We start from the raw sequence: 13252 nt of genomic DNA on the forward strand, positions 1-13252 counted from the left end.
CCTCCAACAGAGATCCACCTGCCTCTGCTGCTTCCTTTAGTGCTGGCATTACAGGTGTGTGCCAGAGTGCCCTGCTGTCTTTGTTTGTTTTTCTTAAGTCCTGGGACTCGAATCCAAATCTCAGATTCCAAACCCCTGCCAGGCTAAGAGCAATCCAGGCGGCAGAGACTCCATCGTCTCTCAGGTGTCTGCTCCCCAGTAAGACATATACGCGTGGCACTGCAGTCTGCTGAGAGTTTTTTTTTAGATGGCGCAGGGGTCCTCTAGTTTAGGAAGTACTTGCCGATGAGGTTTGTTGTGTGCTGTACCTAGTAGGCTGCTCGTGAGTGGCTTTGGGTCCTTGGGGCCGTTTGAGCCCCTTCCTGGCTGTCTCTGCTTGTCAGTTTTGATGAGCATGTGGAGTGGCCACTTGTTTGTTGTACATCTCGGTGAACTGACCCCTGAGATGTAGGCTTGAAGGGAAGAGAGAAAGGCTGTGAGTTTTAGTTTGTGATGAGTTTCAGCTTTGCAGGATGGAAGTGTTCTGGAAGCAGACAGCAGTGACAGTTGTTAAGTAGGCATGGACCGGCACCACTGTACCGTAACTTAACCATGTTGACCTGGAGGGTTCTGCTCCCCACGCCTCCCCACCCCACTTCCGTTTCAGTGCTTAACCGATGAAGCGGTTCCTTTGTAAAAATAATTACTACCTAAAGCAAATACCCATCTTTCCCCTTGACTCTCAAGAACGTTAGGTTCTCACCTGTCAATCAGCCAGGTGTGAGGATTTCTTATTTTTAAACTTCACAAAAATCTTGACTCCTCATAACAGTTGTGAAGGTTTTTGTATTCCCATCTACAAACTAGAATCATGGAAGCCAATTAACTTGTCTAGCCCCCAATTTTTTTTCTTTCTTTTTTTTTTAACTAGGAGGCAGAGAGGAGTGAGAATTGCGTGCATCTCTGAAAGATAGTTTTCCATTGTCCTCAATGGATGTTTATTGCCTACTTTTGAGTCCAGGGATTTCAACTTAGGAAGAGAACATATAGGTATCTGATTCTGGACTCCTAGACATTTCTGTCTATTCTCGCATGAGGGCCTCACACATGCTTGGGACCCCTCCCCCCAGTGTCACCCTGCTCCGTTGAGTGCTGTGTCTTCTTTTCCTTCCAAGGATTTGCTCTCATCCCCTCGTGCAGCAGTTCTCAACCCATATGTCATGACCGCTTTGGGGAAGGTCAAGTGATCCTTTCACAGAGATGGCCTAAGACCATCAGAAAGCACAGATATTTACATTAGATTCATAACAGTAGTAAAATTACGAAGTAGCAACAGAAATAATCTTACGGTCACCACAACATTAGGAACTGTAGTAAAGCAATGATTTTCAACCTTCCTTAATGTTGCCACCCTTCAATATAGTTCCCCATGTTGTGACCCCAACCATAAAATTATTTTTGTTGCTACTTCATAACCGTAACTTCGCTACTGTTAGGAATTGTAATGTGAACGTCTGATATGCAGGATCTCTGATATGTGACCCCCATGACCCACATGTTGAGAACCATTGGTATTAAAGGGTTGCAACATTAGGAAGGTTGAGAACTGCTGCCGTAAGGGAACACTGAGATAGGTTTGCGTTTCAGTGGAGTGTGTCCAGAAATCACCTGTATTTGTATTGGAACAGTACTGATGGTGATACTATTCAGGTTTCTCTGTCTTACAGGAAATTTCAAGAGCAAGAATGCCCTCCTTCACCAGAACCAACCCGGAAGGAAAAAGACAAGAAAGGCTGCCACTGTGTCATTTTCTAAGAGTCCCTTGAGTTTTAGCTAACAACTGCCAGGGAAGCCCTCGTCTCTGTTACCGTTTACATCATGCCGGTACCTTTGTAGCCTTAGACTGATGATCACCGAGTTAGCCTTACACCAAGAAGCTGGCTAATCCTTTCTGCGAAGCTAATGTAACGGTCTTTCCCGACCCATGTAAAGGAAACACTAAGGCTGCTTCAGACATTGTCTGCTTCCTTTAAATCACATGTCTACACACACAGATGCATTCTCTAAGGGCTTACATTTTAATAGGGATGAACCAAGTTTGGAACCTAAGCTGTTTGCTATGCTGAAGTCATAGGTTGTGAAGCAATTTTTAACTTCTGGAATCATGTTGCCTACTGTTACTCTAAATAGAAACATAGGGAAGGTTTTTTTGTTTTTTGTTTTTAATGTGGATTTTTGCCTATCTTTAAAACTTTTGATGTCAACTTTCATTAACCTTAAATACACTGAATGGAATCTACAGAAGTGAGACATCTCAGACCTTTCCTGATGCTGCGGCTTTTGTTTCTCCAGTGGCCAGAATACCAAAATGCCTGTTGTATTTATGGATTAAAAACTGCTGATCAAGCCTTTGTTATTATGCCTCCTTCAAGATGACAATATTCTCTGTGGCCAAATGTTTGGACTCATTCTGCACCTAAGTGTTTCAGTGAACTTGATTTCTTTTCACAGCCGTGGTAAGGGTAAGAGTGAGTGGTTCCTGTCTGTCTTCCTTTTCAAGTATTCCTGGTTAAGGGATTAAAAAAAGAAAACTCAATCCACACAGACTAAAACTGTTTTTGTTTGATGTAATATAAAATATGGAATTGATCTTTTCAGAGTCAAAGATGATTAATGTTTTTTGCTATATACTTTTATACGTTATTTTCTTATCAAACTAGTTAACAAGTATTTTTATATGTTTGTAAGCGAATATGCTTTCACAGCGTACCTTGTGTATATGTAAAGATGAGTATTTAATTCTCACTGTTCACTGTTAACTGACAAAGAGAAAGTGGAAGCCACGATGACTGTGCCAGGGTTTTGCTTGCTGGCTTAGTCCTTGTTGCATCCACCAGTGGCCAATGATCAGAAAACCCTCCTGACAGGACACAACAGGACGAGACTGTGATGTCACGTTCAATGTCCCCGCTAGATACTGACTGCTCTATCAAGTATTACGTGTAAAACCTCTACTTGACAATTAGTGTAACTGTGGATGGCTTCTGATTTTGTTTTAACTCAGTGGATTGTGTTTAAGCAATTCAAAGTGTGTTCCTGGTTTTCAGACTCTCAGTGGTATTGCACAGTGGTCACTTTATTGAATGTGTACAACAGTCCCATGAAGTCTATAAAGCGGACCCTTGTATAGCTTCAGGTGCTAGAATTAAAGTTGATCTGTTATCACCCGATGACGCTTGGCGGCTCCTTTTTCTTGCCAGGGCTTCTGTGAGGGACACAGACCTGGCTTGAGTAGCTGTGCCTTTTCTGCACCGTGTCTTAGGGAGTTCTGCTGGTTTCTTGAGGTCCGTGGTTTTTAACTTTTTCTCTCAAGTGTTGCTAACAGAGAAACTGAGCTGTAGAGAGGAAGGTGGATATATTCACAGAGAACTCTCAGGATGAAATCTAAAACTGGCTTTGGCAAAGAGGATCATGCGTTTATTTAAATACAAACAAAATCACTTAATTTTATTGTGTTTCATAATGAATACATTAATATAGAATTATTGTTGAAGTTTCTGGTAAAATTACTGCCTGGGAGGGAGGGATGCTGGCGGATTTATCTTTGGCTCTGATGCTTCACTAGAATCATTGTATATCTGTGGTAGACGTTTCCTGTTTGTCATTGATGACTTTAGATGCTAAGAGCTAGCCTGTAATATCCAGGTTCTGAGAGTCCCTCAGATTTTTTTTCCCTCCTTTTTGCTACTTTGTACTTTACTCTGTTGTATGTTTCATATCTGTACCTTCAACTTCTCCAAGCTTATCTTCTGTATGTTTTTAGTTTCCTGTTAGTTATTTCCAGTGAGTTATATCAGACTGTGTTTTGTTTTCTAGGTTTTTTATTTTTATTTTTATTTTTTAATTTTTATTTATTTATTTATTTATTTTTAAGGTCTCACTAAATAGCTCAGGTTGATCAGAAACTCACTGTGTGGTTCAAGCTGACCTTCAGCCCAATAGTTTCCTGCTTGAGTTTGAGTGTTGGGGTCACTGAACCCAAGTTATTTCTCACTATTCAGAGTACAATAGCCAAATAAGAACTGCAAATAAGAATAGCTTATGTGACCCAAAACTTATGTTACTGGTAACCCCTAACAATATGGAAGGGAAGGTATCAAAAATATCAAAAGTGCTACCTAAGAAAAAAGTTAGTGTGATGTTACACAGTTACTACCAGCCAGAAATAATTTAGACAAAAGTTACTTAGGAGAAAAAGTTTACCCTAAAGATTCGGTTATGTTACTGAAAAGAAAAGAGCTACATGACTATAAGATAAGGATGATACTGATCAAAGCAGGTTCATGGTTTAGTGTGGTGTTTGCCTTTTTGGAGCTATGTCTACATCAGTGCTATTTTGTAATGGATGGTGTCTTTAGACTCTAGGTATTTACGGCTGTAATTCAGTGGAAGAATTTCTGTCAGTGGCCAGACTTGAGCCTGGGGATGTGTCCTATACAGGGTGTATTTGACTCTGGAGAGGTGATGAGGTCAAGTGAGATCCAAGGAAGAAGGACAGGCCCTGGCTATTTGGGTTGAAAGGGTAGAACTGCAACAACCAGGGTGGCTCTGAGCCTGACAGTAAGATAAAGACAGATTTGTTCCTACATCCCCTGTTCCGGGCATCTCGAGTGCCTCAGGGGTAAAAAGGACCTGGAGGGGGGAAGATTTCACATTAGGGAACCCCAGTGCACTCGATGCCTGGGTGTGTGCTGAGTAACTAATGGGCTGATCTTCAGTGACCTATTCAGTAGCTAAAAGACAGCCCAGGAGACTCTTTCTGTGATGCTCTTTTAAAAATTGCTTTAATCATGAGCCTTTTTAAAGTCCATAATACTCACTGGATATCCCTGACTGGATCGAATTGGTTGTCTTTAAAGATGTGAGGACAAAGAGCCAGCCACTGAGTTCATGTCAGAGACAGCCCCTGCTCCCCTTACTAGGGAACCCACTTGGAGGGTGAACTGCCATTGGGCTACATCTGAGCAAGGGGTCTAGGTTATCTCTATGCATGGTCCTTGGTTGGAGTATTGGTCTTTGCAAAGACCTCGAGCCCAGATTTTTTGGTTCTGTTGGTCTCCTTGTGGAGCTTCTGTCCCCTCTAGGTCTTTCTATCACCTTCCCCTGATGGGGGAGCAGCCTTACCAGGCCACAGAGGAAAACAGTGCAGCCAGTCCTGATGAGACCTGATAGGCTAGGGTCAGATGGAAGGGGACAAAGACCTTCCCTCCTCTCCCCTCCTCTCCCTTCTCCTCCCCTCCCCACCTCTCTCCTCCCATCCTCTTTTCTTCCCTCCTCTCCATCTCTTGAGTTATAGACAGCTTGCGCTGGCCTAGAATTCACTGTGTAGACCAGCCTGGCCTTGAATTTGTAGCAATCCTCTTGTTTCTGCCTTCCATGTGCAGAAAGTCTGTATGCCATTCCCAGCATGCCCAGCAATTTAGTTCTTTATTTCTTTATGACTGTACACTCTGCTTTACTCCTCATTATGCTCATGTATTTCAGCCCCTCACTCTTTCCCAGAAAGTTGAGCCCTGATGTTTGGTGTCCAGGAACCACTGTTTTATATATTTGGTCTCTCACACACCTTTCTTTTTTGTGAGATGGAGCCTGACTGACTATCTTGCCCAGGCTGGTCTTGTTCTCCTGGGTTCAAGTTATCCTCCTGCTTCAGCCTCCTGAGTAGCATTATGTAGAGCTCAGACATAGGGGTTTTGGCACCCAGTGACCATAGATCACTTTCTGATTGTCTCAGGCAGGAAAGTAAGCCCTGGCTCATTACAAAGAGGTGCCTCTCCCATGATATGAATGGTCTGTGTGTCTCTTGGCCATTTTTGTCCCTCTACCTGGGACTTGGCATACTTTCTTTATTCAGGGCAATATACTAATTACATTCTTAGGCCCTGCAGGCCATGTGGTCTCTGCCCCAGCTATGTGGGCTATGCAGATCTTCCACAGAAGCAGCCACAAATAGCATGCAAGTAGATGAGTGGACATGACTTCTTATCTGTGCGACCGCAGTTGCTGCTTCATGCCCTCGTCATATGGAATGCTGATCTTACTCTGCATTTGTTTCCCATCCCTTTATATATGTAGAGACCTTTGCCATGACAACGGATGATGGGGCGGAGTTCGTTCGAGGGTTGCTTGTTCAGATAGGTATATATTTCAGAGACGAACATTGCACTGCCAAATTTGACCACTTGGTACATTTGAAGCTTCAGAGCTTCATAGTGTAAGTTGATCACATTAGTCATTGCTCATGTAAAAATGTCATCTCAGGCTAGCATGTAACGGAAGAAGTAGCCTGCTTCTCCTGTGACTTTTAAACAGTTCATTTGCCTGGATTCATTTTTTCCCCCCACTGACAGATAACAGGTAAGCATGTAGAAGGAGATTATGGCCAAATAGATTGTTTTCAAAGTACTGTTTAAACCCCCCCCAAAGTTATTTTCCTTAAAAATATGTGGCTGAACAGATTTCTTTGAGTAGGACTCCAGCAGTGGTGAGGAGGAGTGGGTGTGGACAGGGTCCTTTCTTCAGGTTAGTTATTGTCCTCAAGGAGGAAGACTGAGTGACGAAAATACTGGGGCCCTGTCTCTTAAGGAAAAATACTGTTAGGTCCAGTAAAGGGAAAATCTGAGTGGACAGTGGCTTTGCTGGGGCTGGGAAGACTGGTGGGCTTGAGATGGGGAAGAGGAGGGAAAGCGAGGTGCTGGGACTACTGGGGAGACAGTGCTGCAGTAGGCTGGACTTGGCGGATCAGGACTCAGATGGCGGTTAGCCGAGGTTGGGTCATGAGGTGAGACACTGCCGGGGCTTCTGAAGAGGAGGCGCTGGGATGGAACCTAGTGGTCACGTGAGTGGCAGAGGGAGGTGACGGGTGTTTGCCCTGTCCTAGGGACACAAGCACTGTGGGGTAGGACCGTGCACTCTTTATTGTGTCACCTGTGCAAGGAAAGGTCACCTGATGAATGAATGTGTCCAGGCATGTGTTGAGGTAACGTGGGTGAAGGGGCACCCGACGTTAGAGGTGTCTGCAGAAGGAGTGAGACTCTGAAGGCTGAGCTTGCGTAGACAGGACAGTGATGGTGCCCTAATTAAATGAGGAGCACAGGGCATCCAAGGTAGTCGGGGAAGCTGGGGGTTAGGGTTGGAGCTGAAAAAGGGGCTGAGACTAAACAGACAAGCTTGTGATTTTATGCGTTTTGAATTAGTGATGGCAGAGATAGGCCAAGTGGCTAATATTTACTGTTGAGTGAATGGTAAAATTTGAGGGGGAAGTGAACAATTGGGAGTAGAAAATAAAGAGCCAGCAAACAGCTAAGAGAAGCCGCCAGAAAAGAGAGAGCCTAAGTTGTGGGTGGGTGGAAGCCAGCCCACATGCGTACCACACACACACACACACACACACGTGTCACAGGACAGCTCTTCAGGAGTGGGTTCTCATCTTCCACCTTGTTGAGGCAGGGTCTCCTTTCTGTCTCTGCACTGTGTGTTGAAGGCTAGCTGTCCCCTGAGCTTCTGGGCCATTCCTCCAGCTCCCGTCCCATTGGAGGAGTGCTGGGATTCCAGATGTGCATCACTGCATCTGGCTTTTTATATGGGTTCCGGAGATTGAACTCTGGAGAGCAGACTCCGTTCTTCAGGCTTGCAAAGCTATTCTCCCTGCAGAGCCACCTTCCTGGTTCCAAGAGCCTGTGTTTTAAGGAAGCCCAGGCCTTGGGGTGGTAAGAAGCTTTGGGTGGCGAGTGAGAGGCAGCTGTAGTCAGATGTTGGCAGGTTTGTTGGAGCTGTCAGGTGTGGAAACCTGTAGGAGGGGGCCCCAGTGTGATTGGCAGGTAAGGAAACGAAGGCGGTGAGTATGGGCTGTCTGGGGAAGGTCTTTGGCAAAGCTGGGTCATGGGCAGATGCTTTGCTTAGAGGTGGGTAGTAACAGGAGGCCGGAATTCGTCGTCAAAGTCCGGATACTTGGTATCTGAGAGTTAAAGTCTCTAGTTTGGTTGTATAGGGTGGAGCAGTCCTGTAATTCAAGCACTCAGCAGGCTGGGGCAGGAGAATCATGAGTTCATAAGTTCAAGGCCACAGTTTTTACAAAGCCTGAGAGGGGGAGGGAGAGTGGGAAGGGGAGTGACCTCTGGCTGAGAATGGTAGTTCAGTGCTTCCCAGGCCGCTTAAGCCCATTTAAAAACCTCTTAGTCCTGATTTTGTGGACTGACATACTCTCCTCCCTCCCCCCATTACGTACAAATGAACAGAAAATTAACTAGGAAAATAACCATCCTCTTGGATATCACAGCAATGTTAAGTTACTATAAGGGTTTCTCAGCACACACTTTCTAGTTCTTTATCTCTTTTCTGCAGGTCCTGCTTCAGGCAGCACCAGTGTTCTGGGCGGGCAGACAACAGCAGTAGATACAGTTGTCTTCAGGTGACCCTTCGGCTGGTTATTCCGGGTTAGGATCCCTCAGCAGGATGTGTAGGTCAGAGGACCTGGGGATTCTAGTCAGGTCATCAGGCTTGGCAGTGAGAGCCCTGGCTCACCAGCCCCACTCTTCTCTTAATCCTAAAAAATTACTTGCGGTAAGGGAAGGTTGTCTAAGCATGTAATGGCTTAAAATACGAGCATGCTAATTAGTATGCTTGGGAGAGGGCTGTTTTGAGTACCGTGAGATGTTAATGAACGCCATCTTATGTGAAGACACCATGAATGCTAAGTGAAAACAGCCTGAAATTCCATTGCACGCTGATGATAACTGTTAAAAATTATGCCTGCAAATTTTATTTGTCATGACATTTTCAGTTATAGATGACCAAACTGCAACTCTCTCAAAGGTGAGCACTTGGTGGTTTCAAAGCAGTGAGGGGCTGCTGGGAGACCTGTTCTCTGGGTGAGAAGGAAGTCTTGGTTAGCGTGAGGAAGGGTAGGGCAATCCTGAGAGCAGGACAGCAGAAATGACGGGGTCAGCTGTCACTGCTGCTCAGGTGTGGCAATGGCATCAACCCAGATAACCTGGGCTTCACCATACAGCCTTTGCCCTCCCATCCTAGGGTGTATACACCGCCTCTGAGCCCATGGGAGTTCAGAAGCAGGCGCCATCATTTGAATGTGACATTTTAATATGGATATTTTGCTTCTAGTTTCACAGGATTTAAATTGGAGAATTAGCCTCATGCTAATTAACATGTAGCTGCTATTTATAACTTGTTCCTGCATTTCAATCATTTTCAAAGGGGATTTATTTTCATTCTCTCTACTTTGGGCAGTAGGAAAAGGAAGAGTTGAGATACTGAAATCGTCAGTACCAAAGAGCAACGTGGTAGAAATTGCTGTCTTCCCTGAGTCTGAGTTTTAAGTAGGAATCGAACATCTATAGTTTAGTTTTAGTCTTGTTTGGATAATAGTATGCATTTCTTTAGGATGTAAGTATTTTACCTCTTCATAGTTTAACTCCGTATAACAGAATTTCTAAAGCAAGGCTTTGAAAACTCCAGGTCAGACTGTCATAAAATGGTCTGCTGAGGCCCCTGTGGCTCTCTGGGTTTTCTGACTTTAAGTTATTCATGTATTTCTTTTTGAGGTAGGCTTTGCTGGCTTGGAGCAGCTTCTCTAGTGCTGGGAATGCGGCTTCCACGACGTGTGATCTAAGACGATGTTTTCACTTTTTATTGTCGGAAACATGGAGGCTCACCGGAAACATGGAGGCTCACCGAAAACAGGGCACAGAGGTAATTTGACAGAGAAAATGTTTATGTGGCAACACATCAGCCATGCAGCCCTTGTGGATAGGTTGTGATAGGTTTCCAGAGTGCTGAAGGCCTGCAAGAATGTGTACTCTTGACTGCTGTTGCAGGCCTTGAGTATGCTGAAAGTGTGTGCAGGAGAGAGCGCAAACGCTATCGCAGCAAGGGCCTTTTTTTAGTGTTTCACTTCAGGGTCTAAAGGTGCCAGGTTTTAGTCCCACTCGCTACAGCAGATTTCCCTCTGCCAAAAAAATATTGGCACGGTGACAGGAAATTGACAGTGTCTGATTGGGAAACAGAGCTCTGAACTTCTTACAATGTGAGTTTGACCAGATCACAACTGGATTGGCATTGATATCAAATACACACAATTATAATTTTGATTGGCTGAGTGCTGGGATTAAGGGTACACACCGCTACGAGCGGCTGTAGTTGTCTTTATGCGGCACGTTGTATCTCTTTTACTAGCCCAAGCGGAAGTCCAGACAGATGGCATTTGAAGTAAGAAAATCTTTATTTACAAAATGCTTGGTTTAGCTAAAAAACAGGACAACCACCTAACCTAAGACTTTGGTAAGAAAGATTTGACATTCACAAGTTCCCCATGGTAGACACAGCAGTAAAACTTATGACAAAAGCATGTTTCTCATTCTCTTATTGGCCTTCAGCCAGTTTTCTTGGTTTTTCAAATGTCTTCCAAAGCCTGTCCCCGTCTGAAGGAATTTTAGTTTTCATGGGTTGGGAATAAGTTTACATTAAGATAACTTGGAAGATGTTGCAGAGTAGGCAGGACGGTTTCTTTAGGGAGGGCTTGGGTGTCCCAAGAGGAAATTTAAGCCTCTTAATTCTTTGTCTTTATTATATGCCTTTGAAGGAGAAAGCAATTCATTAAAATATTTAAAAATAACGTTGGAAATAATCCAGGCCTCAGACAGCTGAGGGGTGTGATTCCATCGGCCCATCTAGAGGGAACAGAAACTCCATCTTTTCCTGCAAATGAACTGGGTAACAACTGGAAAAAGACCCAATACTCCCACCACTTAATTGGCCTAAAAGCAAAGACAGACCCAGTGAGGTTTATTTTGTTTTTTGTTTTTGTTTTGTTTTTTATTGAACAGGCTCTCATGTTAAGGAAAATACATATTTGGGGGTTGTACATAGATGTGGCTGGAAATATCTTCATGTGTTTAATGCAGATTCTTAAAGTAGTATATTCAAACTCTGTGTGCACCTTGCCCACAGTGTGTATTTTGGATGAAGCAGTAATAAACACAAACTTGCAAAAGAATGTGGTGAGTTTGGACAGATGCATGAGCAAAACCTGCCAGAGAGCTCACAACTGAGATAAACGTCCTTTTACTCTGACTGTTGGATTTATCACATTGCTGATGGCTTGGAAGTCAGTGGAAACCCCTGACCTTCCTTTGGACTGTCTGTGAGAACCAGGGCCCTGGTCCAGAAATCAGGCACAGGCATGATTGAATAACCCTTCTAGGTTTGTGTCTTAGTCATGGGAATAGGTTGTCTCAGTGCTCTAACTGTACAACACTGTGACTTAAAGAAAAAAAAAGTTGGGAAATAGTATTTTTGTTGAGAAATTGACTTGGGGGCTTCCTGGCAGACTTAGCAGGTAGTTCTTAGAGCTAAAATGCATTATTCTAAGAGAGTTTGGGAAACCTAAAAGCCCTGGATATGTGTAGGAAGATTTTAAGTCGGGTTTGGAACCAGCACCCAGTTTACTGTCTGCATTGGTTCAAAGAAGGATCTCTTGACAAAAGGGCCATGTATCCGGCATCCTAGGACAGTCGTGGCACCAACAATCAAAACCCAAGGGAAAGATAGTTTATGCTTAATTTTCTTTATCACAATTAGATAAAGTAGTCATCACCGTTTGCTGCCTTTGTGGTTGGGAGGTTTGTAGAGTAAGAGCCACCTTAGGTGATCTCCTCAAGGGCACTGAAGAACTCACGACCCAGAAGACTTACCAAGATCCCTGGAGTTGTGCTAAATGAAAAGAGATGGACAAACAGGTTTCTGCAAGGATGAGCAGGCCAAAGGTAAGAAAGGGGGAATCTGTCCTCTGCATCTGATGGCTGTGTCTCCCACATGCTGCATCCTGGCTGCTTCTCGCTGTGGATGTGGCCGGGGTCTCCGCTTGACCAGGATCAGGCTCCAGGGGGTCGCATTTCAGTTTAGTACAAGGTAAACCAACACTACTCACTTCAGTGTAGGAAGAGGGCCGCCTGAGGACAAGCGGGCCCCGCTTGGCCTGCACCCACCAAGAAGTATTGACACAGGATGTCCTTTGGCATCCGTAGGACTATTGGGCAAACCACACCATAAAAATGAAAACTAGTGGACACAATTTAAATCATCTTAAACAAGCAAACAGACCACCCAGCCATTGGCGGACCGGAATCTGGGTTGCGGCCCCGGGGAGTCGTGCCCCTGCTAGCTAGCAAGGGTGTACGTTGCACGCTCTGATCTCCTTCTTGTCTTTGCAGCTGGTAAACTGGGAGCTTTTGAACCTCTTCTTCACAGTCATGTAGCGCTCCTGAATTCCACCTCCACACAGTTTGGTGCATTCTGACCAGGCTGACCATGGGCGCATCCGACAGCCTGAAAGTATGTGAATGTGTGGTTAGGACAGCAGAATACGAGCTGTGACTCCCAACGGGACTGGCCAATGAGTTGTCTTGCTTTTTGCTGCTTCTCTGAGTAATGAGTGGTTGAATTAACTAGAGCCTACTATTCTTATTAGGGCCTGTTAGCTTATATATGATAGGTTGGCAAAGCTGTGGCCATTAACGCCCTGGATCTCTTCCTGTCAAAGGGCAGACTGTTTCCCCACCTCTTGAACTAGGCTTACCTTGTTTTGGCTAATGGGTGTGAGCAAATACCATGCCTGAGAAAAAGTACTAGGTGTGAGCAAGTCTGGGTGACCTCACTGGAGAGACTGTGGAAAGACGCCCTCAGAAAGCGGGTGAGGCTGGGGTTGCTGTTCCAGCCCTACTTGATTGTGGCTGCACAAATGAGGATGAGTCCAACACAGCTAAACCTCAGAAGAGTGAATCCAAGCCAGCCTGCCTGTGAGCTTGTTAATAAAGCTTTGTTTAGAGCACTGAGCTCCTTCATGAGTCTCCGCCATTACTAAGTAAATGAACAATTTTTTTCTTCTTCCTATGAGACATGAGCATGCCTTCCTCCAAAGAACCTCATCTGATCCTCAGAGAAGAGGTCTCTTGTTTGTACTCGTCCTAACACTCCCATTTACCTTTCTTTTGAACACAGTGTGCTCATGACTACGTATTAGGTACCATACCACATGTTTACCAAACCACAGCAGAATCTTCTAGAGAAACGACTTAGCACAAAGCTGCCTTTAACCAGTATGGACTGCCTGCCATAGACACTTTGGTATATGAACATTCCCTAAAGAAAATACCTGCCAACTTAGTCCATCTCTACACTGAAGAGTGGGCTGTCTTCT

The 13252-nt window shown here is 44.6% G+C and overlaps 2 protein-coding genes across 2 annotated transcripts in view; one reads left to right on the forward strand and one right to left on the reverse strand.

Moving 5' to 3' along the window:
- Positions 1–3209, forward strand: part of Rras2 (RAS related 2) — a 67098-nt gene extending 63889 nt beyond the window's left edge. The window contains exon 6 of the mRNA XM_021649605.2: positions 1707–3209. Within this exon, the coding sequence (XP_021505280.1) occupies positions 1707–1794 (88 nt within the window). The 3' untranslated portion in view covers positions 1795–3209. The remainder of the gene's footprint in view (positions 1–1706) is intronic.
- Positions 3210–10257: 7048 nt separating this feature from the next.
- Spon1 (spondin 1) overlaps positions 10258–13252 on the reverse strand; it is a 273526-nt gene continuing 270531 nt past the window's right edge. Inside the window, exon 16 of the mRNA XM_021649602.2 lies at positions 10258–12381. Within this exon, the coding sequence (XP_021505277.1) occupies positions 12218–12381 (164 nt within the window). The 3' untranslated portion in view covers positions 10258–12217. The remainder of the gene's footprint in view (positions 12382–13252) is intronic.

Source organism: Meriones unguiculatus, chromosome 14, assembly GCF_030254825.1.
Source record: "Meriones unguiculatus strain TT.TT164.6M chromosome 14, Bangor_MerUng_6.1, whole genome shotgun sequence".
In the NCBI taxonomy this organism is placed as follows: domain Eukaryota; kingdom Metazoa; phylum Chordata; class Mammalia; order Rodentia; family Muridae; genus Meriones; species Meriones unguiculatus.